The 26,397-nt window shown below is 47.5% G+C and overlaps 1 protein-coding gene across 7 annotated transcripts; it reads left to right on the top strand.

Annotated features, from left to right (window-relative positions):
- The first annotated feature begins 46 nt into the window (after positions 1 to 46).
- On the top strand, positions 47 to 25,257 carry RIPK1 (receptor interacting serine/threonine kinase 1). 7 transcript variants are annotated; one of them, XM_061147729.1, is made up of 12 exons: positions 435 to 1,169; positions 1,956 to 3,764; positions 7,934 to 8,132; positions 8,768 to 8,924; positions 9,536 to 9,673; positions 10,949 to 11,174; positions 13,115 to 13,264; positions 16,597 to 16,673; positions 19,264 to 19,354; positions 20,686 to 21,252; positions 22,465 to 22,617; positions 24,331 to 25,257. In XM_061147729.1, the coding sequence occupies exons 3-12, from the start codon at positions 7,981 to 7,983 to the stop codon at positions 24,615 to 24,617; spliced, it is 1,998 nt and encodes a 665-aa protein (XP_061003712.1). In that variant the 5' UTR covers positions 435 to 1,169; positions 1,956 to 3,764; positions 7,934 to 7,980; the 3' UTR covers positions 24,618 to 25,257. The 7 variants fall into 7 exon arrangements, with proteins under 7 accessions (XP_061003709.1, XP_061003712.1, XP_061003710.1 ...); XM_061147727.1 differs by having other exon boundaries at positions 1,939 to 3,764; XM_061147725.1 differs by lacking the exon at positions 435 to 1,169 and having other exon boundaries at positions 1,199 to 2,160; positions 3,704 to 3,764.
- The last annotated feature ends 1,140 nt before the right edge of the window (positions 25,258 to 26,397 follow it).

Here is a 26,397-nt window from a genome sequence, read left to right as displayed (position 1 = left end):
CAAGGTGAAGGCAGGGCGGGGCGGCCCCCGCCCGCCTCCCAGCCTACGACTCCGCCCCGGAGACCCCTTATCGGGCCCGGCGTGCCACCCCGGCCTGCGCCGGCCAGGCTGCCGGGCGTCGGAGCAACTCCAGGCTGCCCCGCCGCCTCCGTCCTCACCCGGCCTGGGGCCTCAGGAAGTCTCCCGCGGAAGCGAAAGCAAATCTCTCGGTGCGTCAGCGCGGGACCGCCGGGCCCGGACCAGTCTCTCGGGCTGGCTTCCGGCAGGGGGCGGGGCTTCTGCTTCTGGTGGGTGGAGGGCGGGCGACGCGGCTCCGGGAGTTCGGGCGGTGGGCGTGGCCCGCGATGTTCCTGGAGGTCGGGCGGTGGGCCTGTAGGGTGGTGGGCGTGGCCCGCGAGTTCCCGGAAGTCAGATGGTGGGCCCGTAGAGTGGTGGGTGTGGCCAGCGAGTTCCCGGAAGTCGGGCGCCCAACTGCCCACTGTCGGCGGTCCCGGCGTGGTCTCGTCTCGCCGGGAGTTTGGGTCTGGCGGGACCGGGCGGAGATTTGGCTCCGGCGCGATAACTGCGTGACGTGGAGACGGCTCGTCACGTGGTCTGCGCTGTGGTGTTGGGGGAGGTGGCGGGTCAGGTGGCGGGTCTTCCCTGCGATGTCGTTACGAGCTCTTGCCGCCCCGGGTCACGCGGGCGCCCTGGGGCCAGGCCTCAGCGCCCGCCCTGGGGCAGGGCCTCTGACGGGGGCGCCGGGGCCGCCGCTGCTCGCGACGCCCTCAGACGCCTTCCTGCGCCGTCTTCGACGAGAGCTGGGAAAGAAGGGTCGACGGGCACGGCGGGGAGGGCGTCGTCACCCGGTGGCGCGTGCTTTTACGAAGTGACTGAGCGCACACACGCTCTCGTAGCCTCTTCAGAGTTTTGAAGAGGGTCAGCACCACCCTTTTTCCTCACACTGGACAGCCTCCCACAGAGGCGGGGTTGGCTGTTCATTTCTTTGTCTTTCGCTGTTCCCTCGGCTCTTCCTTGCTCGGAGCTCTTGTGTGTCCTGGACAAAGCCCGAGGCCCGTTACACTCAACCGGCTTTGCAGTAGAACCGCTATTACTTCTCCCTCCATTCACACATGAAGAAATCAAGGCAGGCGTGACTTCTTACTTGATCTGCATTTTGTAACCATCAGGTACGTAGGTGCAAGAGTGGGGAGGAAATTGTAGTCAATTATAAATTTGGGAAACTGCACCCTTCTAAACACAAAAGGTAAAGAGGAAGCTTTTTAAAACATTGAGGTATCTCATCATTGTAATTATTATTACTGATAAAACAGCTATAACGATTAACTGTAATTTGCATGTTTCTCTCACTGAGCTGTATTGAACACCACAGATATATTGCACTTTCAGAATATTCATGAGAATAAAGAAAAATCCCTAAATAACAGTTTCCAAAATTGAAAATTTTTCTTGAATGCTTATTAATCGACAACGTGGTAATACCACCAGTATGATCTGGGAATTTGAAAAAGCACAGCTTCCCATGCTTTGGTTGGATGTTATACTTTGGCAAAAATGATCGTGTTAACCTGTAGAAAACTGATTTTGAACCGCATGTTTTCATATGTTTTTAAAATTTAGTCTGTACTTTCCCTATGTTTCTAACTGTAGCATACTTATTTAGTATAGGTGAGCAGAATTGTAAGATTAGGTCTTTGCATCTGATTTTAACGAAGATAAATTATTGTTTGCTCTCTGGAGAAGTAGCTTGTGTTAGTGAACTGATAGTGGAAATTTGCGTGAAGACATTAAGGCTCAATTCTGGGATCTGTTACTCTAGGTGAATCATTAAACTCCAAATTTTAGTTTCTTAATTTGTAACTTGGAGCCAATGTATTAATAAGTTGGTACTTCAGAGGGTCATCATGTGCAAGATAACACTGGGTTGAACTCTTGCAGTCTTCTCTCTTGCTCAGAGCTCTTGTTTATCTGAGGCAAAGCATCAAGCAGTTAAAATCAAAGAACCTGGAGAGATTCCCACTGGATGCCTGAGTAAAAACAGAGTTCCATCTGCAGAGGAAAAGGGGGGCATGATAGTTGGGTAGCCAGTATTTTCTGTCAGACTCATCATGTATGGTCCTCACTGAAAAATTGAAAAAATCGCTGTCAACCACTTAAAAGGTAAATACGAAATTTTTTTTACTTTTAAAAAAATTATTTATTGCGGTACACAGAAAAGAACACACATCCTAACTGTTTGACTCTTAAGTGTCCTAAAGTGAATGTTAAGAAGAAACAAGCATTGCCATCACTCCCCCGCACTTCCTCCCCTTCCCTGCCTCCTGCTTCCACCTTGTTTTAACTACTACCCTGACTGTTAATATTGTAGATTAATTTTGCCTGGCTTTTTGATGTTATATATTGTTAGTAATTTGTATTTTCCCCCAGTTTTACTGAAGTATAGTTGACAAAATTGAATATAGATATGAATATTTTTATATATAGACTTACAGATAATTTGTGAAGTTCTTGGAATTTTCAATTAATTTCAGTGGAGATTTCCTTCCTTAAATCCCTGAATTAAGTACACTTATGCAAAAAACATTTTGAAAATCCATTAAAATAGACCGTTATATTCTCTGTTGAAAGTACTTGATCATAAGATGATATGACAGGTTAGTGTGTGTTCATTAATTACTCTGTAACGTGACTTTACAGTGTGACTTTCTACTTGCCTACTTTCAGAGTTTCTGTGACTCTTGGGTATCGAAGCCACTCATCAGTCCCTCCTAAGATATTCAGTGCTTATAGAGTTGAATCATTCATGGGGAAATGGGGGGGGGGCAATAAAAACAAAGGAAGTCCTTGGAAACCATGCAGAAGGTGAAGTAAGTAAGACCAGGCTAAACCAGCAAACCACAGGGGAGGAGAGCCGGCTGGGGTCAGGAGCCAGCCTCACAGAGCTGCCAGCACCTGGAGGCCCCTCCCCCTGGAACTGCGTTGCTCCTGCGGGAGGCGCAGCGGGTCCTAGTTGGTCTTGGCAGCTCTGTAGAGAGGAGACCCGGCCAAAGGACAGAGAGCGGGTGGAAGTCCTCATCTAGCTGAGTCTTAATACCCTATGGTCGTAGTTCAGGGCATGGTTATAACTCCTTCCTGTTTCTGTACTGTCTGGGAGCCTGTTTTAATGTTACTAAACATTCATGCTGCGCTTAGCCACCCAGTTGTGTCCGACTCTTTGCGACACCATGGACTGTAACCCACCAGGCTCCTCTGTCCATGGGATTCTCCAGGCAAGAATACTGGAGTGGGTTGCCATGCCCTCCTCCAGGGGATCTTCCCGACCCAGGAATTGAACCTAGGTCTCCCACGTGGCAGGCAGATTTTTTTACCAGCTAAGTCACCAGGAAAGCCTAAGAATACTGGAGTGGGTAGCCTGTCCCTTCTCCAGGGGAACTTCCTGACCCAGGAATCGAACCAGGGTCTCCTGCATTGCAGGCAGATTCTTTACCAGCTGAGCTACTGGGGAAGCCCACTAAACATTCACACATGACATCATTTTTGAAAACTGCTAGGTGACTTTCATAATGTGAATGAGGCATAAGTTACTCTCCCCTGTTATGTATACGTCAGTTGTATGTATTATGTGCTTTTGCTGTTCTATCTAATGTTCCTGGGAATATCCTTGTACATAATCTGTATCACTGTCTCTGATTTGATTCCTTAGGATAAAGAATTACTGAGGGAGGAACTTAAGTCCCTTTTAAAAAGGAAATTTTATTATAAAGGTAATTTGTATGAAAATTGCAAAATGTAATAAATGTGTAAAGAAGAAATAAAAGTCACCTGACCATCCAGATATCCTTGCTGACATTTAGGTGTCTTTTCACTGTGTCTTTTTTTCCTGTACATATAGCTATATGTGTACCTAGCCATCTACCTGTTAATGTATTGACTATATAATACTACATTTTATGAATGTGCTATAATTCATTTAACTATTTTTGGATGATTAAATAGTTCTTTTTTAAAAAAAATTATGCATTTAATGACCAACTGCCTTATGCCAGGTTATGTGCTGGGCACTGTAGATAGTGCATAAGACAGTTTCCTGCCTTCTGTGAGCTTAATTGAAATAACTCCCAAATTATAGCTGTCTGTTTCAAAGTACTGGGCACTGTGAAAATGTCTAACGGGAAGACATAGGATGGCTTCTCTGAGGAGATGCCGTTTCTGAGACCTGAAGGAGGAACACCTTTTAGCCAGGAGAAGAATGTGCCCTCAGAAGCTTGTAGGGGAGAGTGGACACCCCCACCCTGTTTCGCAAGGACTGGGCCATAGAGAGCTGCTGAGAAGAGTGGATCCCAGCTGCACACCCCCATTCTCACAGCCCGGGAAACAGTGTGAACATGACGAGTAGGGGTAGATGGGTGGGCCAGTCATAGCCAGAACCACAAAGCAGGCGGCCAGTGTGTGTTCACGTTTCTTCTCATACACTTCTTACCAGTCTGTGAGCCAGTCATTATTGTTTCCTTTTGCAAATGAGGAAATCAGGGCTTGTGTAAGTTACCCAAGGACTGATAAATTAGTGGTAGAGTTCATCCGGGAGAAAAGCCTGTGCTCTCTTCACCGCTGTGCCAGCTCTAGCACCTCGCCTTCAGGCCCTGCCTCCCCGCCCCCGCCATGGTCACGCCCTTTACTGGGCAGCCTCCCAGTCTCTGCCCCGAAGATGTGCTGCTTTCCAGAGGGTACTTCCTCTTACTTGGGAATGCCTCCTGTTACGGGAAAAGGGCTCCGAGTGTCATCTGCTGTGCTGATACGTGAGCTTTGTTGGAGTGGCAGGGCCCACAGAAGACTTTGTGCGGGATGTAGAAGGCTGGTTACCTGAGCCACACTGCAGCAGGCCACTGACAGGACTGGCCCTCAGCCTGGGCATTTTCAGAAACCCCTTCAGCCACTTTAAAAAAAAAAGCTTCCCATCCCAACATTTTATTAAAAATTTCAAAGTGCCAAGTTAGGTTTTAACACCCGCAGCTAACATCATGCTCGGCAAAAACTGAAAGCTTCTTAAGATCAGGAATAAAAGGGGAATTCCTTGGTGGCCCAGTGGTTAGGACTCTGCTGCCACTGTTGAGGGCCTGAGTAGAATCCCTGGTCCAGGAACTAAGATCCCACAAACCACATGTGTGGTGCTGCTAAACAAAGCAAATCAGGAACAAGACAAGGGTGCCCACTCTTGGCAGTTTTATTCAACATAGTATTAGAAGTTCTAGCCAGTTCCATTAGGCAAGAAAAGGCATGTGAATGGGAAAGGAAGAAATAAAGCTGTCACTGTTTGCAGATCATGTGAGATACATAGAAAACTCTAAAACACTCCAACAAAAAACTGTTAGAACTAATGAATAATTTCAGCAATGTTGCAGGATACAAAGTCACAAAGTAAGTAAATGTTAGTCACTTAGTCTTATCTGTCTCTTTGGAACCCCATGGGCTATAGCCCGCCAGGCTCCTCTGTCCATGGGAGTCTCCAGGCAAGAATACTGGAGGGGTAGCCATTCCCTTCTCCAGGGGATCTTTCCCACCCAGGGATTGAACCTGGGTTTCCCACATTGCAGACAAGTTCTTTACTAATATAAGCCACCAGGGAAATCAGTACACAAAAGTATTTTGCATTTCTATATACTAATAAAATGTGCTATCAGAGAAATTAAGAAAACAATTCCATTTATAATTACATCAAAAAGAATAAAATACCTAGGAATTATGTTAACCAGAGAGGTAAAAGATGTAACCGAAAAACTATCAGATATTAAGAAAAGAAATTGCAGATACAAATAAATGGAAATAGTCCATTCTCATGGACTGTTAGAATAGGGAGCATTAATATTGTTATACACTCCATTCTACAGATTTGAATGCGGTTCCTGTAAAAATTCCGATGACATTTTTCACAGAAATTGAACAGATAATCCTAAAATTTGTATGGAACCACAAAGACCCCAAGTCATCAGAGCAATCTTGAGAAAACAAAGCTGGAGATACCACACTTCCCAGTTTCAAACTGTCTTACAAAGCTACAGTAATCCAAACGGTATGCTGCCAGCATGGACACACATGTAGATCAAGGGACCTGAATAGAGCCCAGAAATAAACCCACACATATGGTCAATTAACTTACAAAGGAGCCAGGAACACAGATGGTCCCCAACTTAGGGTGACTTGCTTGGTCATCGTGTAGGTACATGTTTAAGAAACTGCCGGAGCTTTTCTCCAAGTGTTGGTACCATTTTGTGTTCCCACCACCGATGTGTGAGATCCTGTTCCCTGGCATGTGGTGGTGACTTTTTTCACTCTGGACACTCTGGTAGGGGTGCAGTGCTGTCACACGTTGGACCCCAGGGATTTTTATTCTCCGTTTCAGTCTGGGGAAAATAAATGAACCAAAGAAGAAGGGGAGAAGGATGAAGCAAATAGTTGCGTTTGAGAGTCTATATACTGTACAATTCATGGCCAGTTCCTCACCCTTTCCACATCTTCCTGTCCTTTTTAGATCATGCATTGTTCTTTTTGTAGCCTTCAAATTTATTTTTGTTGTTGTTCATAATTACTTTTAAGCCTGTTTATTTCTAAAGCTATTCACTAGTTTAATTGCCTGAACTTCTTTGGTGCCTAATACAGCTTTTTGTAATACCTGTGGGACTTCACTCATTGTGAACTTTTTTCGTTTGCTATTTTTGTTGTTTTATAATTTTGTAAAGGGAGCTCATGTTAAGTTAAGCTTTATTTGTGGGACTCTTGTCTGGCTTGGAGGTATTTTGTTTTCTTTATTCTTATAACCCAGAGATGTCATCAGCCTGTGACCACTTTCTATATAAAAGTTCTTAATTTGGGGGATCTTGACCATGAGAGCTAAGAGGAGTATAAATTTAAAGCCCAAATCTATTAGAAGACAGGCCCAAGGCTATGAACTGACACAGAATTTTTTTTTTCATTCCCCAATCCCTGTCTAAGACAAATGTTCTTCTGCTGGTGAGTTGAAAAACACCAGCAGTTGAAAAACATTCATCAAGCAAGTTTTTCTGTTGTCCACCCTTTCGATGTGGGGTAGGGGGCGCACTGCGAAGTGCAGTGTTGGGGGGAGTCTTTGTTCCAGCCCTCTTCTTGCATGTCCTGACCTCAGCTCCTGCCTCCAGCTGAGTTTCAAACCCTGACCTTTGGATGTCGAAGTTGGCGGTGCCCCACCAGGCCACTGTCTTGGTCAGTTCAGCTGCTGTAACAAATTCCCATAGATGGGGTGGCGTAAATAGCAGACAGTGGTTTCTCACTGTTCTGGAGGCTGGGAGTCCAGCAGGTCCAGTGTCTGGTGCCAGCCCGCTTCCTGGTTTGCAGATGCTGGCTGTCCTCTTGTACTCTCACGGGGTGGAGAGACAGAGGCAGGAAGCAAGCTCTGTCGGGTCTGTTATAAGGACTCTGATCTCATTCATGAGGCTGCCTTCACAGCCCCAATCACCGCCCGGCCCCACATCCTCCATACCATCACAGTGGAATTTGGGCTGGACCCCAGGAATCTGGGGAGACACACACATTGGGTCCACAGCAGCCATCACATGGCCCTGCCCACGGCCTGCTCGCCTTCAGTCCCTAAAGCCCTTTTCCTTTCTGCTGAGCCTACCTGTGCATGTGATTGGATGTTTGCATTACTGTACCCAATATATACGGGCCCTTTATAAGAGGAGTTTTTAGATTTTCTTAATCTTCCATGTTGGTAGAAATGAAAGTCTAAGGAAGAAAGATTGTGGTCTTCTGTGATTCCTGGAGATACGAAAAACATTCATCTTAGAGACTATAAATCTGTCTTCAAAAAATAAAGGCACACCGAGCATGTGGCAGAGCATTATATACACCGTTTGAGTGACGACTTGTCTGTACTGACGTGTACTGACTCTTTTCTTCTCAGGATTGTGTGTTTCTGGGGCATTCTGACCCTTCAGAAGGAAAGCAGCCATGTCCTTGGACGACATTAAGATGAGCTCTACGGACTTCCTGGAGCAGGCAGACCTGGACAGTGGGGGCTTCGGGAAGGTGTGTCTGTGTTTACACAGATCCCACGGACTAGTGATCCTGAAGAAGGTGTACACGGGCCCCAAGCGCACCGAGTGAGTCAGGGGCAGAGTTGGGCAGGCCACGCGATGTGCCAGGGCGGTGGAATCGGGTGGCACAGCCTTTATGAGACAGACCTGGGTGCAAGGGTCAGCCCTGAGGCTTCATGTCGGATGACCCTGCAGGGCGGTCATTGACATCCCTGACTCATGAGGATTCAGACGCTGGCTAGGGGAGAGCTCCGAGCTGGCAAATAACAGAAGAAAACTGAAGAGGAGGGAACAGAGAGGAGGCGGCCCAGGGCGACGCAGGGGCGCTGGGAAGAGGATGGGAGGAGCAGGCAGGAGGGAGCGAAGGCCCTGCTCCACGGTGGGTGAGGACCAGCCCCGAGGATGGGGACGAAGCCCTGGTTCATGAGTCACAGCGTCCAGGAACCCTCTCTCTGAGGCAGTCAGTGAAGTTGGTTTATTTTCCTCTGTTCTCGCCAGAGTGGCCGTGAGAGAGGCCGCGGGTTTAGTCCACAGTCCAGCGCGGTCCTCGTTTCCCGGCCGCCTTTCCTCGCTGCTCTTCACCAGCTTCGCGTTGATTGGTCCTTGGGTTCACGCTTCCTGCGCACTGGCCGCGGCCCCCCGGAAGGAGGGGCAGCCCCGGGCACGCTCGGTCTGACCCCCGCCCCCGCCCCCGCCCCCAGGTACAACGAGGCCCTCCTGGAGGAGGGCAGGATGATGCACCGGCTGCGGCACCGCCGCGTGGTCAAGCTGCTGGGCGTCATCATGGAGGAGGGCAGCTACTCGCTGGTGATGGAGTACATGGAGCAGGGCGACCTCATGCGTGTGCTCAAGGCCCAGGTACGCCTCGCCCGGCCCGCCAGCCCCTGTGCCTCGGAGTCCTGTGTGAATGGCTGGTGGTTTGGGTTTTCTCGGGAATAACACTAGATGAGGAAGGTTTCCAACAGCAAGATTCATCCTGTTTACCAAAGCCAAATAACTTTAACGCGTTTTTTAAAAGTGTAGGTACCTGGACTTTTCCGGTGGTCCAGTAGTTGAGACTCCCTGCTTCCACTTCCAGGGGGCACGGGTTTGATTCCCGGTCGGGGAACTAAGATCCCCGCCTGCCCTGTGAGGCAGTCAAAAAAACGAGTGTATGTACCTGTTAAGAGCAAGGCCTGTGCTGTTTGCTCAGGAAGCAACAGCAAGTGTGACACAGACGGATAACGCGCGCAGGTCGGGATGTGAATGTCCGGTGTGGTGGTGTGTTGACAGACACGCCCACAGAGCTGTGGGAACACCAGGGAGGCGCTCTCAGCCTGCGAGGTGGTCGGGACGCATCTTCGGGGCCTGACGGAAGGGAAGCTGCTGTCTACGTCCTCAGGTCCGGATCCACTGCTCTTGAAGGAAACTGGTGCTTTGGCTGCTTTGAGTCCCTTTCCGTCTCCCACACTGACTGTCACTCGTTTCAGATCAGCATACCCCTGTCCGTGAAAGGGAGGATCATTATGGAGACCATCGAAGGGATGCGCTACTTACATGGACAAGGGGTGATACACAAGGACCTCAAGCCAGAAAATATCCTCGTTGACAGTGACTTCCACATCAAGGTAAACCTCAGGCAGGGCTTCTGGGGGATGGGCGCGATTCTGATTCTCAGCGTAAGTCCTTCTTCTGGACACGACGTGTGCCAAGAGCAGAGCCAGCCCAGCTCCTCCCTGGTGACGGTGCTCTGCCAGGGAATGGAGAGAGAGAGACTTGGCAGAGGTGGTTAACTTCATTTACTCCTTTACTTACGTGTCCTTTTAAACATCCGTTTCCTTTTGAAAACTCTGTCCACTGTAGTCAAAGGGAAAAGAGGGAGGGTTTTCTTTTGTCCTCTAGGCGCAGCGTCACATCAGGTCGGCTTTGGCAGCAGGAATCCCAGCCGAGGACGAGGGTCTGAAAGGGGAAGTGGAACTGGGGGGAGGACGTAGGAACTGCTTACCCAGGCATCCCTTTACAGAAGACTCTGCTTCTAGCACTCTGTTCCAGCCCTGGACAGGGTTTGTTTTTTTGTCCCCCCCCCCGCCCCGTGTCTTTAAAAGAAGGTTCTTTACATTAATAACTTACCTCTTATGATGTGGGTTAGAATTTGAGGATTTTAGACAATCACATGCCAGAAATCATCCCCAAATGCTTGGATTCCCTGAAGCAAAAGTGAAACTGCTGCTTCTGGTGTCTTAATTGTATTGTTCTGTTGTTCTGTCCTGCCGCCTCCCTCTGTGTTCTGTGTCTGACCTGGGTATTTTTTTCTTTGCCTTTTTGTCTGTCTTTCCCCTCCTCCACATCCCATCTTCTCTCAGGTTCAGGCTCCCAACTCAGCAGCAGTAGCGCCACAGTCCTTATCCTCAGTGTGTCTTTGGGATCCTTGGAAATGCACATCCGTGGGCTTCTGGACACCTTTTGGGGAAACGGAAGGTGCAGTACCACGTGCTATACAAACCTGCTGACAAGAAAGTACCTGTTTTCCCTAGCCTCAAAGAGTCGAAAACATGCAGAATAAATGAGGAGTGCGAGGAGTTAGAATAAACATGTCTAGTTGTTCTTCTCAGGAATATCTTCTGCTTTTCTCCCCATCAACCACCACCCCCCCACCCCGATATTGCATAAGAATCGAGACACCAGAATTTCACACAGACTTTTCTTATGCGAGATTTTCCAGATGGCTGAGGACATATGGTTTCTACTAGTCTGTTCAGAGGTAGCTGTTTTAAACCTGTCCGGTGCAGCCATATCTGCCAGTGTTAGAGTCCCTTCATCTCCTGGATAAGCCCCGATGTAAAGACAGATCTGATTTGCCTGCTGCCGTCACAGAAGCATCCCATTGCCTTGCTCTCCTGCAGATAGCTGACCTCGGCGTCGCTTCCTTCAAGACGTGGAGCAAGCTGACGAAGGAGGAGCACAACGAGCAGAGGAAGGCGGGCGGCGGCGCCGGGAAGGGCGGCACGCTGCACTACATGGCCCCCGAGCACCTGAACGACGTCAACTCCAGGCCCTCCGAGAAGTCCGACGTCTTCAGCTTCGCCATCGTGCTCTGGGCCATCTTCGCCAACAAGGAGCCATACGAGAGTAAGGCGTCGATAGAAGAGGGGGGCTGGGGGCCGACGGGAATTGTTCAGTGGGGTAACAGCCTGCAGTGAGGTCGTGGAGGTTTATCACTGTTTGTTCAGTGTCTGTCTCACCCACCAGACTGTGAGCTCCACAGAGGCCGGGACCACATCTCATCCATTCACTGCTCTTCCCCCGGTATCTACACACAGAACGTAGTGGGTACTCGGCAAGTGTTTGTGGAATGGATACGTAATCCCGATTTAGCAATCGGGGGTCATAGGACAGATCGGAGCTTGGATAGTGCATCTCAGCTTGTGGGGTGCTCAACAATCTAGGCTTCCTCCCGGACAGGAAGGCCTGCTTGGTTCTCCTTATGAGGACTTTCAGGGCATACACTCCATACTTTCATCCATCCACTCAGTCCTTCGTTCAGGAATTGTTTCTTTTCAGTACTTACTGTGAGCTGTCTACTCAGACTGAGTCTGTAAAGATGAGAACGACAGCGTCTGTGCAAGGGAACAGGTGCATAAGTAGCTGTTCTTCAGTGTCTTAAAGTGAAGTCGCTCAGTCGTGTCCAGCTCTCTGCGACCCCATGGACTGTAGCCTGCCAGGCTCCTCCGTCCATGGGGTTTTCCAGGCAAGAGTACTGGAGTGGGTTGCCATTTCCTCCTCTAGGTCAGTGTGTTAAGAACCTGAACTAATGGCCCGCCTTCTGCCTGCTCTTCCTGGGTGATTGTCAGCTCCCAGGGTTCAATCCCCTCTTTGCTGATGCCACTCAAACCTCCAGTGGTGGCCTGGACATCCTCCTGTCTGTTAGATCGCGTCCATGTACCAGAGGACCCCCAAAGCAGTATCCCCCAAAACAAACCCACATTCTCCACACTGCCCAAGTGGCTCACTCAGCTCTGCTCTTACATCCAGAAAATGGTGTCACCGTCCACCAGCCAAGCTGCCCAACCAAGAACCTCAGTCGCCAGACTCAGCCTTGCCCTCCCACATCCCATCAGACATTGAAACTTGTGAATTTGGGAGTCCCTGGCGGTCCAGTGGTTGGAACTCGCACTTCCATTGCTGAGGGCTGGGATTCAGTCCCTGGTCAGGGAACTAAGATCCTGCAAGCTGCACAGCATGGCCGGAAACAAACCAAAAACTGTGACCTCCACGTATATCAGATTCAAGATACATCCGTGTCTCTGTCTCCAGAGGATCCTGTCCAGTTCAAACCCTCTGTGGCAGGCTCCTCGTGCCGCCGCCGTTCACACTGCCGTTAAACAGGCCGATCAAACCTCTCAATCATCTGTTTAAAATCCTTCCAAGACACTCTTGACATTCAGGATCAAGTTAAACCCCTCAGTATGGAGCACAGGGTCCTTTCTGATTTGGCTAAGCTGTTCCCTCACTCGCTTCAGCCAACATGCCCAGTTACGCTGAGCTAGTCATAATTTCCAGACACAGCTTGATTTCTGCAACTCCCAATCTATTCAGATCCTGCTTTCTTGGCCTGAAATCTTCCTCTGTGAATACTCCTTCCCAGTTGTTTACCTGGATAACTCCTGTTTATTCTTCTGGACTCAACAAAGCCTTCTCTGACCTTCCAGTAGTGGTCCTGTCACCAGAACCCTTTGTGCTTACTTCTTGAATAGCCAGTATCGCTCTTTAAGTCACCCTTATTCACCTGAGCTGCCCCCATTTGTCTCTGTTTGTATTAAAATCTGGAGTGTGGCCCTGGCTTTATTTACACATTCAGCCGTCTGCCAGGAGTCAGCTCTGCCATCAATCTGTCTTTCACCTGTTTGATCATCTCTGCAAAGAAATAGGTCCGCTCATCGTCCCAGGGCATTCTGCCCCTCCCTGATGTAACCATGAGAGATCAGTGGCTTGGTCCAGGTTCTGTCACCTCCCTGCCCGAGAGGAGTGGGACCTGAAAGTCTCAGCTCTCCTTCCCATTTGCTCTGTAGACGCCATCTGTGAGCAGCAGCTGATACTGTGCATCAAGTCTGGGAACAGGCCGGACGTGGAGGACATCATAGAGTTCTGCCCGCGGGAGGTCATCGACATCATGAGGCAGTGCTGGGAGGTGAACCCGGACAACCGGCCCACGTTCGCGGGTGAGTCCTCTCCGCACCGGCACCGCCCCCCTCCCACGTGGCCGGCTTCCTAGTGAGGCTGACAGGCAGTACTTGGAGTTTTTAGGAAAGCAAGTTCCACTCCTGATTTCAAACTGATTTTCTAGATTCCAAAGGCTTTGTTTGAAGAAAAGCTGCCATCCCTCTCCCAAACATGAAGGCATATAAGGTCCTTTTGTTTCCTGGTGGTATTTTTCCCCATCGTTAAATTTTTTAAATTGTATTAAAATATACGTGGCACATAATTTACCACTGTAATCATTTTTAGGTGTTCAGTTCAGTTCAGTTGTGTCCAACTCTTTGCAACCCCACAGACTGCAGCACACCAGGCCTCCCTGTCCATCACCAACTTCTGAAGCTTCCTCAAAGTCATGTCCATAAAGTCAGTGATGCCATCCAACCATTTCATCCTCTGTCGTCCCCTTCTCCTCCTACCTTCAATCTTTCCCAGCATCAGGGTCTTTTCCAGTGAGTCAGCTCTTCCCATCAGGTGGCCAAAGTACTGGAGCTTCAGCTTCAGCACCAGTCCTTCCAGTGAATATTCAGGGTTGATTTCCTTTAGGACTGACTGGTTTGATCTCCTTGCCATCCAAGGGACTCTGAAGAGTCTTCTCCAACACCACAGTTCAGCAGCATTTAGCACATTCAGTGTCTTCACCTTTCACACCTGAAACCATACCCGTTCAACACTGACTCCCCACCCCCCTGCCCAGCCCCTGGCAGCCACCATCCTCCTGTCTGTCTCTGTGAACTTGGCTACACGAGATCCCCCATGTTGGTGGAATCCTACAGTGTTTGTCCTGGTTCACTGGGCAGTGTCTTCAGGGCTCCTCCAGGTCATAGCCCGTCAGGATCTCCTCCTGTTTCCTGCTGAGCGGTGTTCCACGGTGTGAGGACCGCACCGTGTCTGTCCAGTCATCTGCTGCCAGATGCTGGGGTGCTTCCCAGCCGTCTGACTTCTTAGCTTCTTTGATCTCGGTTCCTCCCTGTGTGTGGCTGGCATCTCTGGGAGCATTATTTGCCATCTGCATTGGACTGAGAGCAAGAGGAGAAGAAAAGGGACTAGGGTTTGTCACATCCGTGTACCTCTTCTCATCCCCCTGGGTCCCCTAAGACCTTGCTAAGGTCCTGGAGGCAGAGGAAAAGAGAAAATTGGGTTAGGAAGAAATAAAGAGCAGGAAGGAACTTAGGAGCGTGCAGGGGGTTCTGCGCTTGTATTCCTGCTCTGAGGAAACAGAATGGAAACCCCACCAGCCATTCCCACCAGAGGGCTGCAGGGGTGACTGACTCGCTGCCTGCTTTCTCACTCACTCAGCCTGCATCTTGTCCTGGCCTGGTTTCTTCTCGTGCCTTTTTCACTTTTTTAAACTAAAATTCTTCTTCTGAGATAATTGTAGATCTACATGCAGTTGTAAGAAATAATGCAGACATCCCATGTACCCTTTTACCTAGCTTCCTCCAAAGATCACAGTCTGGCCAGACTCAGTACAGACCACAGCTGGAATACTGACGCTGACACAGTCAGATACAACACACCACCGTCTCCACAAGGGTCCCTCCTGCTGCTACTCACAGGAGTAAAGCTGCTGTGGATACTCACGTTACAGGTTTTTGTGTGAATGTAAATATTTCTCTAGAACAAGTACCCAGGAGTTAAATACGTAAGTCATAGATAGTTTCACAGAGAAGGCAATGGCACCCCGCTCCAGTACTCTTGCCTGGAAAATCCCATGGAGGGAGGAGCCTGGTAGACTGCAGTGCATGGTCGCTAAGAGTCAGACACGACTGAGCAACTTCACTTTCACGTTTCACTTTCATGCGTTGGAGAAGGAAATGGCAGCCCACTCCAGTGTTCTTGCCTGGGGAGTCCCAGGGACGGGGAGCCTGGTGGGCTGCTGTCTGTGGGGTCGCACAGAGTCGGACACGACTGACGCGACTCAGCAGCAGCAGGTAGTTTCATGTTTAGTTTAGTTTTTTCTTAAAAGAACCTGCCAGTCTGGGAATTCCCTGGCTGTCCAGTGGTTAGGACTCTATGCTGTCAGTGCCAGAGGTCCCGGTTCAATCCCTGGCTGGGGACCTAAGTAAGACCCCAAAAGCCGTGCGGCGTGGCCAAAAGAAAAAACCCTGCCAAACTTTTCCAGAGTGGCTGTGCCGTTTTATATTCTCACCAGCTACGTACAGGTGATCCAGTTTCTCTGCGTCCTTACCACCCTTAGCGGTGTTGCCACGTGTTAATTTAGCCCCTCTGGCAGGTCTGGAGCGATAGCTCGCTGTGGCCTGGTTTCCCTTCTCCGGGGCTCACGCTGGGGAGCATCTCGGGCGTGTGTTCGCCATCTGTGTCTCTTCCACCGTGCAGCGTCACCCCATGTCCTTTGCCCACTTTCTAATTGGATTTTGTCTTTTCACTGTTCAGTGTAGAGTGTTCTCTGTATATTCCATATAGTGTTCCTTCCTTGGACATGTGATTCTCAGTTATCTTCTCCCAACCTGGCGCTTGTTGATTTTTTTTTCCATTCTCTTCTCAGGATCTTTCACAGACTGAAAGTTTCTATTTTGATGAAGTCTTATTCATTAACCGCTCCTGTTGTGGATGATAATTTTGGTGTCAAGTCTGAGGACTTAGGATTAGACCCAAAATACTTTCTTCCCTTTTTTTTCTGAAAATCTTAGAGTTTTACATTTAAGTCTGTGTTCTTTTTTTAATGATTGTCAAGGAAAATTCATTATTGCCAACAAAAGAATGACAGCACAGAACTAAATGTTAGGTTGTCTTTCTTGCCATTTATTTAGTTTATGTCTTATTGGGAAAATACCATGATCCATGTCGAGTTAATTTTTGCACGAGGTGTGAGACTTAGGTTGAATTTTGTTTTTTCTTTTTCGCCTTGTTTCACCGCCATTTGTTGAACCCTCTTCCGGTACCTTGTTTCTCTGAGTCTTTATACCAGATCCCTACCCTGAGTGCTCCATCCTGTATCACCTCTGATGCCAGAGGGACAGAAACAAGGAGCCCACCCTTCCTTTTTCATTTGGATGTTAACCCTCTTAGGCAGGGCTTTGTGCTGCAGCAGAGCAACTGCATTCTGTTAGGCAGGACCCCTTGGTTTCTTTCCAGTGGTATCCCAGCCTTCGTTCTGTCTGCATAGAAATTAGTCTTGTTTGTCTATTTATGAAAGTGATTCGGCATTTAAATTTTTATTCTATTGCTTTGCCCACAGATTAAGGCACGTAATTCAAAGATAATAGACTGTTAATATTTTAATTTTTAGAAAATACTTAAGAAATTTTAAAGTGCTTTTTTTTTTAATGTATAGGCATTGAAGAAAAATTTAGGCCTTTTTATTCAAGTAAATTAGAAGAACATGTAGAAGAGGATGTGAAGAGTTTAAAGGTAGGTAACATAGTAGGTGCTCAAAATGATAACATATTAAAGCATATAGCATATCAGTCATGAAAACCAAAGCATTACACTTTACTACTGAGATGTGAGGTAAGCAGCTGGGTAACTGGGAAGATGCCCTGGAGGAGGGCATGGCAACACACTTCAGCACCCTTACCTGGAGAATCTTCACGGACAGAGGCGCCTGGTGGGCTACAGTCCATGAGGTTCCAGAGTCGGACACGACTGAGTGACCAAGAGCAACACACAGCATGGCTTGGTAACCACAAAAAAGCAAAACGAGCAGTTTACTGCAGACATCATCAAGTCAGCATTACTGGACCCATTCCTCTGTCAAAACAAATGAAGTGAGAGCAAAATATATCTAGCAATATGGAAAAAGATAAGCACAGCATTACTGGAATAGGATGGAAAATAACCATAGGTGGGTCAGTCATTTTGAAGAATTCTTGAAAGATTAAAAAGCCAACAGAATTCTCTTTTGAGATATATAACAGGAAAAAAGTTTCAAAAGGCTAACCCAAATATAATACTCAAGAAATACTGGAGGAGGAAGTCTTGGGTCAACGTATAGAAGAACAAATGTCACCTGGCGCGCTGGCGGGCATTGTCACCCAGGAGCCATGCTTGTGTTTGTTTTAGAAGCTGGCTCTTCCCTCCAGCTCCGCCGTGCTGAGCAGCAGATGGGAACAGACCCTGCCCAGGATCAGAATGGTATGTCAGAGACCGTAGCCAGCTAACCAGCCAAGAGGAGCAGAGACCTTCCCCACTCACATGCTCAGGAAACAAGCTATCGTCCTAAGTCTTAACATATTGCTCTAATCATGAAAGACAGACTGCGGTAAATAAAACAGGCAGGAAACAAGAGATTTTGAAATACATACAGACACACACACAGACAGTCAAGAACTGCCAGGCTTTTAAGGGACACCTACACTGTAACAGAGAGGTATCTGGTGCAAACCAAGGAAGTAATCACATCAAAGTAAAGACATCAAGGGAGACAGTCGCTAAAGCAGGAAAGCAGGAGCGAAGCACTCAGGGATATCTCACTGTGATAAAAGCTTCGTTTCACCAGAAAGAGAGTAGCCTAAGTCTGTTGGCCTTTGAACAACACAGATTTGAACTGCATAGGTCCATTTATACTCAGATTTTTCTCAATAAATACATGATCGTCACTTGGTCGAATTTGTGACATCGCACCACAAATGCAGAGGGCCGGCTGTAAAGACACGTTTGGATTTTCGACTGTGAGTGAGGTGAGTGCCCACTCCTGTGCTGCTCAAGGATCAGCTGCGTAATTTAGCGAAAGCGGCTCAACTAGAGACAGGAAACCTGAATACTCCTGTAACTATTTTCCTATTAAAATCCAGAAGCTACCGAAGAAAAAGAGACAGATTTGCTTATATAAAAATTTAAAACTTACTAAAAGCAAAATAAAAAGACAAATGACAAATTGAAAAAAAAAAAAAAGAGTTAAGCAGTCTCACAAGAAAATTCCACAACCACATAGCTTCATCAGCAATTTCTATCAAATATTCAGTGAAGAAGTTACCCCGATGTTATACAACTTTTCTGGATAACAGAAGAGGGAACTCTCCTAAGCTCATTTTATGAGATGAGCATAACCTTGATTCCCAAACCTGAAAGGCAGATACAAGAAAGGAAAACTACACAATGATTTCACTTAACAACATGGTTTTGAAAATCCTGAATAAAATACAAAGAAGCTGAATCCACCAATGGACGATATGTGATTTCACTAACAGAAAAGCAAAGTGAATTCATTATAATTTTTCATCCATTAGATCAACAACAGTTTTGAAAGACTGATATATCAAGTGTTGGTGAAAATGCAAAGTAACAGACACTTTCAGGCAGTATTAGTAAAAGTGTAAGTTGGTGAAGTTTATTGAAATGTGAAGTATCTATCAGACTTTTAAGCATGAACTTTTGCTGCAGCTCTACATGGTAATCTATCCTGTTCATGTGTATGCTCAAAGATTTAGCCTCAGATGTTTGCACCTTTGTGAGACTTAAAATTTGGAAATATATAAATTTGGAAATCACCCAGATGTTTCTAAGAAGATATACTAAGTTATGGTTAGTAACTATATAATCATTTAGGAGTGGTGGAAACTAACAAATGATACGGAAAGATCTTCAAGACTTATTGTAAGTGAAAAATCGCAAAACCACAGAGTGTGACTCTTTGTGCATGAGAGCTCTCAGCTGCTCAGTCATGATAAATAATAAAAAGAAATTTTTTAAAAAATCAATTGGCTTTATACGCAAGGGTTTATTTTGGTTTCATTATATTCATTGGTCTGTATGTCTTTCCTTAGTCCAGTACCACACTGTTTTGATTACTGTAGCCATGTAGTGAGTTTTGAAATCAGGAATCTTTATTAAGACTGTTGTGACTATTTAGGAAAAAAAGTCTATTTATTTCTTTAATATTTACTGCTTGTAAGAACTATGTGAAATTTCCAGCTTCTGAAAAATTCATTCTTGTAACAATTTTTGGGGGAATTATTTTCTGCTGTTTACCTAAAGTATGTTGTTATGCTCTTAATTCTAGAAAGAGTTTCCAGGCCAAAATGAAATTGTAAAGAGAATGAAGTCTCTCCAAATTGACTGTGTGGCAATAGCTCCAAGCAGGTCAAATTCAGGTAACTTATATTGTGATTGAAAATCTATCTATTTACTTGTTTGCTCATTCACTCACACAACTGCATAAAATGCTATTTACAAGTGTATGAGAAACAGAAGCTATAAAATTTAATGCCTGTCTTAAAGGAATTTATAACATACTTGGAGTTAAGATACATATCTTATGTACATAAGATACATATGGGTTTCCCTTGTGGCTCAGCTGGTAAAGAATCCACCTGCAATGTGGGAGACCTGGGTTTGATCCCTGGGTTGGGAAGATCCCCTGGAGAAGGGAAAGGCTACCCACTGCAGTATTCTGGCCTGGAGAATTCCATGGACCGTATAGTCTATGGGGTCGCAAAGAGTCGGACACGACTGAGCAACTTTCACTTTCAAGATACATATATTTGAAATATTAGGTAACAACAGGTTCATCAAAATCATAAAGTACCCGAACACAAGAGGCCTAATATACCTGATAGGGAGGGAGAGACAGTTCATGAAAAAGAAAGGAACACAGGTAGGAGCAAAGCCCTCGAGAAAGTCAGGGGCGAGCAGATGCCGAGGGCCTGCAGGGAGGCTGGCCTCGGAGTCAAGCAGGGGTGCTTCCCTCATTATAACAAAAGGCAGAGCAGAGTCTCAGAAATTAAAGCCGCTCATCAGTTGTCTGTTCTGGGGCAAATTACCCAACTTATTGTGAGCCTCATCCGTCATCATGGTAATAATTGCTCCTGGTGTTTTGTGCTAAGTCACTTCAGTCGTGTCTGACTCTTTGCAACCCTGTGGACTGTAGTCTGCCAGGCTCCTCTGTCCATGGGATTCTCCAGGCAAGTATGCTGGAGTGGGTTGCCATTTCCTCCTCCAGGGGATCTTCCTGACCCAGGGATCGAACGCACGTCTCTTGCATCTCCTGCACGGCAGGTGGGTTGTTTACCACCAGTACCACCCGGGAAGCCCACTCCTAGTCTCACAAGGCTTTTAAAGAATAAAAGAATCCACGGAAATGCTTAGCCCAGAGCTGCTGCTGTTCTCATTTTCCAGCCCTCATCACACCAAGGAGACAGCTGCTCTGCTCCAACACAAGTCCCTTTCTTCCTTAGTCATTCCTGCAACACCCACTTTTCTGCTGCTTGGTTATCACTTTTCTTGTCCTCTCTCACCAGCAGCAGGGGCGGCCACTTACCACCTATGCAGCTTGCAGGAGAAAGACCAGCTAGTAAATACTTGTTATTTGTTCTCAGAGTTTTCAGTCTGTTACCCAAGGCACAGATCCCCGATGGTGCCCGGGGTCTGTTTCACTTCTTCATGTTCCGTGACGGTCTGTCCGATTCTGGTCATTCCTTTCCAGCCACGGAACAGCCCGGCTCTCTGCACAGCTCACAGGGCTTCGGGATAGGCCCCGTGGAGGAGTCCTGGTTTGCCCCCGCCCCGGATCACCAGCCGGAGGAGGACGACTTCCTGCTGCACAGTAAACTCCAGGAGGAGGCCAACTACCACCTCTACGGCAGCCGCATGGACAGGCGGACGAAACAGCAGCCCGGACCGAGCGCGGCTTACAGCAGCGAGGAGAGGCGGCGCAGGGTCTCCCACGACCCTTTCGCGCAGCAGAGACCTTATGAGAGCGCTCAGGGCCCAGGGATGAAAGGCCTCGCCTACCCCGGTGTGACGAATCTCACCAGTGCAGCCCAGCAGCCCGCAGGGCTGAGCGGCCAACCCCAGTCACCATACTGCAGAGATGGATCATTTCGTCCACTTGAGCTTAGAGTGAGACCACTGGACCTAGGGACCACGAGTCCACAAGTTTGGTATGGGCCAAACCCTGGCCACATGCCAAACCTATATAAAACTCCGGTGCCTGAGACCAACCTCCTGGGGAACACACCCACCATTCCATTCACCTCCTTGCCATCAAGAGGTAAACGGGCCTTGCAGTCACACTGTTCTGTTAAATTTTCCTGAAAATAAAGCCAGCCACTAGCTCTGTCATAATCTAGAAGGTAACAAAGGTCAAGCCGTTTGGAGTCTTCGGCCACCAGATGCACCTGGCCACCCCAGAATAGTCTCATCAGATCCCTCAGCCTAGGCTGTTTGTTCCGGTGGGCTTCAGGCAGCTACCCACACGTGCGGGGTGACAGAGCCTGGCCTCCAGAGGGGGATCCTCCGCTCTAAATCCAATCTCAGTAGTCCACCGTGTCCAGGCTCTGATGTAAGGGGAAGTAACTGCTTGTATTCTTACACTTGCTTGCTGTTTTCTGAAGGGTAAGAAGTAAGTCTCAGACATGTTCATCCTTTACCTCATCCAGGCCAGAGACTACCATTTGTGATGAAAACAACATTGTTGGGCAACCATCCCTCCAGAACTCTTCCTTCTGCCCAAACTGAACCTGTCCCCATCAGACACTAACTCCCCTTTCTCCCTCCTTCCCAGCCCCAGGCAGTCAACCTTCCACTTTCTGTCTCTACGAATTTGATGACTCTAGGGACCTCAGATAAGTAGAGTTGTATGGCATTTCTCCTTTTGTGACTGGTTTACTTCACTGAAGACAGTGTCCTCGAGGTTCATCCATGCTACATCCTGTGCCAGAATTCCCTTATTTTAAGGCTAAATAGTAATGCATTACTATTATGTGGTCCATCCAGAATGGACCACATTTTGTTTATCTGTTCATCTGTTGATGGACACTTGGGTGCTTCCAGTTTTTGGCTGTTAGGAATAATGCTATGAACATGCGTGTATAGATATCTGATTAAGACCCTGCTTTCAGTTCTTTGGGGCATATATGAGTAGAATTCCTGCATCGTATGGCAGTTTTTTAAAGTTTTTGAGGAACCACCACTGGTTACCACAGTGGCCGCATCATTTTATATACCAGCAGTGCACGGAGGTTCCAGTTTCTCCACACCCTCGCTGACACTGGCTGTTTTCTGTGTTTTTGATAGTTTCCAACCTAATGGATATGAGATGATTCAGCCAACTTTTAAAGAAGAAAATTTCAAGTGGTGGCGTAGGATAAATAATTTAACTTAAGCACTTGGAGTAGAGTCCCACCCCTTTTACCAGGCTGTACTTTTTTCTCTTCCTTGCAGTCTAGATATACCACTCATCTCTGCGTTTCTTTCTAACTAGATGAGTCTGCAAAGTATACCATATACAACAGCTCTGGCATTCAGATTGGCGACTGCAATTACATGGAGATTGGTGGCATGAGTTCATCGGTACTGGACAGCACGTACATGAACTTGAAAGAAGAGCCGGCTTCTAAGTACCAAGCTATCTTTGGTAAGATGCCCTTGAAGGATTCATCCTACAGCAGCATTGAACTTTCTTACCTAATATTTCTCTGATTATTCTCCCTGCAGATGCCCTATTGCTCCTCATGTAATTTCCATAGAATTACTGTGTAACTTATTTATGTGTACCGAGGACATAATTAGAATATCTAATTCATGGGTTTTCTGTGAAAGTGAAATGAGTCAATACAAATAAAGCACTTACACACTCTCTGGCACATAGTAAGATCTATAAAAGTGTTAAACACATCATCATCATCAATATGACCACCCGGACCCAGGAGCTCATCAGGCCCTCATCAAAAGGGATTCCGTAAAAGACAGAAGACTATGCCCTCAACTGCACTTGCATAATAAAAATTAGAGGGCTTTCTCTTATGGGGTTCCACTATACAGCCTCATAACATTAATCCCAAAACACAACCTGGGAAAAACAGGGTGACTTAAGAACCCAGCTTTCTAATTAACCCCAGGATTGCCCTCTTTTTTTTTTTTTAATCAAGGGCCAGAGAGTAAATGTTTTCAGCTTCGCTGGCCCTGCCATCTCTGTTGTAGCTGTTCCGTTGACACTGCTTCCTTGTGGGCCTCCCTGCTGGCCCAGATGGTAAAGAATCCGCCTGCAGTGTGGGAGACCTGGGCTGGATCCCTGGGTAGAGAAGATCCCCTGGAAGAGGGCATGGCAACCCACTCCAGTCTTCTCGCCTGGCGAGTCGCATGGACAGAGGAGCCTGGTGGGCTACAGCCCCGGGGCCGCAGTCGGCCACGACTAAGCGACTGATCAGAGCACACGCCAGGTGACACCGCAGTACCAGGGGCCACGGGCAGCGTGCGCACAGAGGGGTGCGGCCATGTCCCAGTGCTTGTCTACAAAAACAAGCAGGGGCCACGTCTGGCTCACAGGCCTTAGCTGGCCAACCCATCTAGCCCTCTCAAAGCTAGTCTTTAGTATACTAGAGCAGCGGTTCCCAACTTTTGGGGTGACAGGGTCCCTCTCCTGGAGAAGCAGACAAACTCTGGCCGGGAGGCTGACATCTGGTGGTGACGGCCGGAGCTGCTCTGTGGGAGCCAAGGGAAGAATGGGTGATCTGCAGGGGGGATGAGGTGAGGTGTCTTTTATTATTCCACTTACTGAACATCATGGAATATGGCTTGTTTGTGGTGGGTTTATACTTTTATTTGCTTCATTTTATTATTTTTACGAAGGCCTGAGAGGAAGGAGCCAGGAAGGAGAGGTCGGTCTAGGAGAGAGGGGGACTCAGCAGGGCAGGGGAGGGATGAGCCCAGAAATACGGCACCCATGAAAAGACGGTGCACTCAAACAGTTTCCATGCGGTGGCCTCAGCTTCCTTGACCAGGTAAGAGGAATGCGCACCGCTGGGTGAAGGTATCCTGAGTTGAGTGACCTTAACTCTGGCCAGATGTAAGCAGGAAAGGCCCAAAAGGAACAAAAACGGTGTTTTCCCCCTTGACGTCAGGAAGGTGGTGTGTAAACAGGGGCTGCGGGCTCAGGGGGCAGCTCCCAGAAGGAAGCAGGTCCTCGCGTGGGCTGGTAGGTAGGTGAGGATCATGCAGGGAGCCAACAGCCAGAGCATGGGAAGTTACCCTGTTTACTGACTCCTGTACTCTGTACTTTATACAGGTGTTTGAAGCCAGTGTTCACATGGCCATAGCGCAATGCTTTCTCCTCTTTTCTGTTCGGCAGATAATACCACTAGTCTGACTGATAAACACCTGGACCCAGTCAGGGAGAATCTGGGGAAACATTGGAAAAACTGTGCCCGTAAGCTGGGTTTCTCTGAGTCTCAGATCGATGAAATCGACCACGACTATGAGCGAGATGGACTCAAAGAGAAGGTTTACCAGATGCTCCAAAAGTGGCTGATGCGCGAAGGCAGCAAGGGGGCCACGGTGGGGAAGCTGGCCTTCGCGCTCTACCTGTGCTCGCGGATAGACCTGGTCAACTGCTTGATCCGCATCAGCCAGAACTAAGCCCCCAGGCGCTCCTGCAGCCAGAGGCCGCCTCCTCGCCTGGTGAAAGCCTGCTGCCTGCGGTGACTCAGACGGACTTCTTTTCTCCCTGATACAGTGGGTACTGTGTCTGCGTAATCACTTCCTGCCTTTCACAGCTGGAGTGTGGAAAAAGGAACCAACGGCAAACCACCCACTTCGCAGGACGACCTATTTGTGGCCAAGGCCCAACCCAACAAGAAGTCTAACTGGGCTTTGAAAAGGAGAGAAGACAGATTTGAGAAAGACCTTTTTTTTTCTTTCATATTATCCCATAATCTTCATGCTATTCATTCTGGTTTCTGGGAGTTTTGTTTGAGCAAGGGAAAAAAAAAAATTCGGAGAACATAACCTAAGTCAGCTTTCTAATTTTACACTGTCTTCTCCACATAAGTGCCTGTTATAACCAAAGTAAAAAAAAGTTCTCATCCAGTCAGATAGTGGAAAACTGGAGGGGGAGATGGCCCCCAGCTGTGGGAAGGGGCGGGGTGATTTTCCAGATGCATCAGTTGTGATCACTGTTTTCTAAATTCCAAACAGGTTAACTAATCAGTGTCAGAGGCAAAATGCAGACAATATTTTAATGGACTAATTAAAATAAAATTTTGTACCTCAAATAGAAGCCACTGAAATGCTATGTTTGTATAAACGAAACAGTGTGAGATTCTCCATGGTGACTTCACCCCGGCTACCGGCAGGAGAGGGGACGCTGGGGAGAAAAGAGCTTTCCTGACGGTGCATTTTGACTTTCAAGATGAAAAACCCACAGGCCCGAGAGTCTAAGCCCTGCTGTCCTTCACACCTGGCTCAGGGACCTTTCCTTCAGCCCCCGCTGTCTGAACTCTGGACCGAAGAGGACCAAGTTTACATCTGAGGAGTTTCGATGCCAGGCGCAAACCACAAAAACACTCATCTTGGGCAGGAATCAAGGAAGTGGGACGACACAGACTACAACGTGAGAAAGAAGGCGACCCGTTCTTGGCTCCGAGAAAGGTTTCCAGACTCTGAGGTTGACACTGGTGAGACCCGCTCCCAGACCGCAGACCCTGCTCAGCAGAGTCCCCACTTGTCATTGTCGTGATAATCTTTGCTGTGGGTCCAGAGATGAAGTTAGATCTTCAGCAACATGAAAAGGAGTTATTTCTTACAAGGCATTTTAAACAATTTAAAAAGCTTTTCTAATTACAGTAATCCTATAAATAGAATAGGTCTGTATACGGTCAAGGTGTTAGAAGCATCTGATTACAAAGAAATCACTGAAGGACTAGATCTATAGTATAATCCAGACACAAGGCCTCTGAAATCGAGCAGGCATAAGTTCCACTCTGGCCGTGCACCTGGGGCCTGCTTCCTGACCTTTGCCGGCCTCAGTTTCCTCATCTATAAATAGGGTGCTAGGACGTAACGTAGGTGTGAGGATTAAAATAAGATGATGCATCTCATTTTTAGGTGCCTGGCACAAAAAAGTTATTTAAGATGTTTTTTGATATAGACCATGTTTGTCTTTATTGAATTTGTTACGGTATTGCTTCTGTTTTTATGTTTTGGTGTAGAGGCAATGTGGGATCCTATCTCCCCGATCAGGGGTTGAACCCACACCCCTTTGCATTGGAAGGCAAAGTCCTAACCACGGGACCACCATGGAAGTCCCTAAAAGTAGTATTTTTAAAATTAATTTTTGCTGGAGTCTAGTTGATTTATAATGCTTTGTTAGTTTCAGGCGTACAGCAAAGTGAATATCATATCCACTCTTTTTTAGATT

Source organism: Dama dama, chromosome 7 (assembly GCF_033118175.1).
Source record: "Dama dama isolate Ldn47 chromosome 7, ASM3311817v1, whole genome shotgun sequence".
NCBI lineage: Eukaryota > Metazoa > Chordata > Mammalia > Artiodactyla > Cervidae > Dama > Dama dama.
The sequence above is the reverse complement of the archived record's forward strand: the minus strand, read 5'-3'. Positions and strand labels throughout refer to the sequence as shown.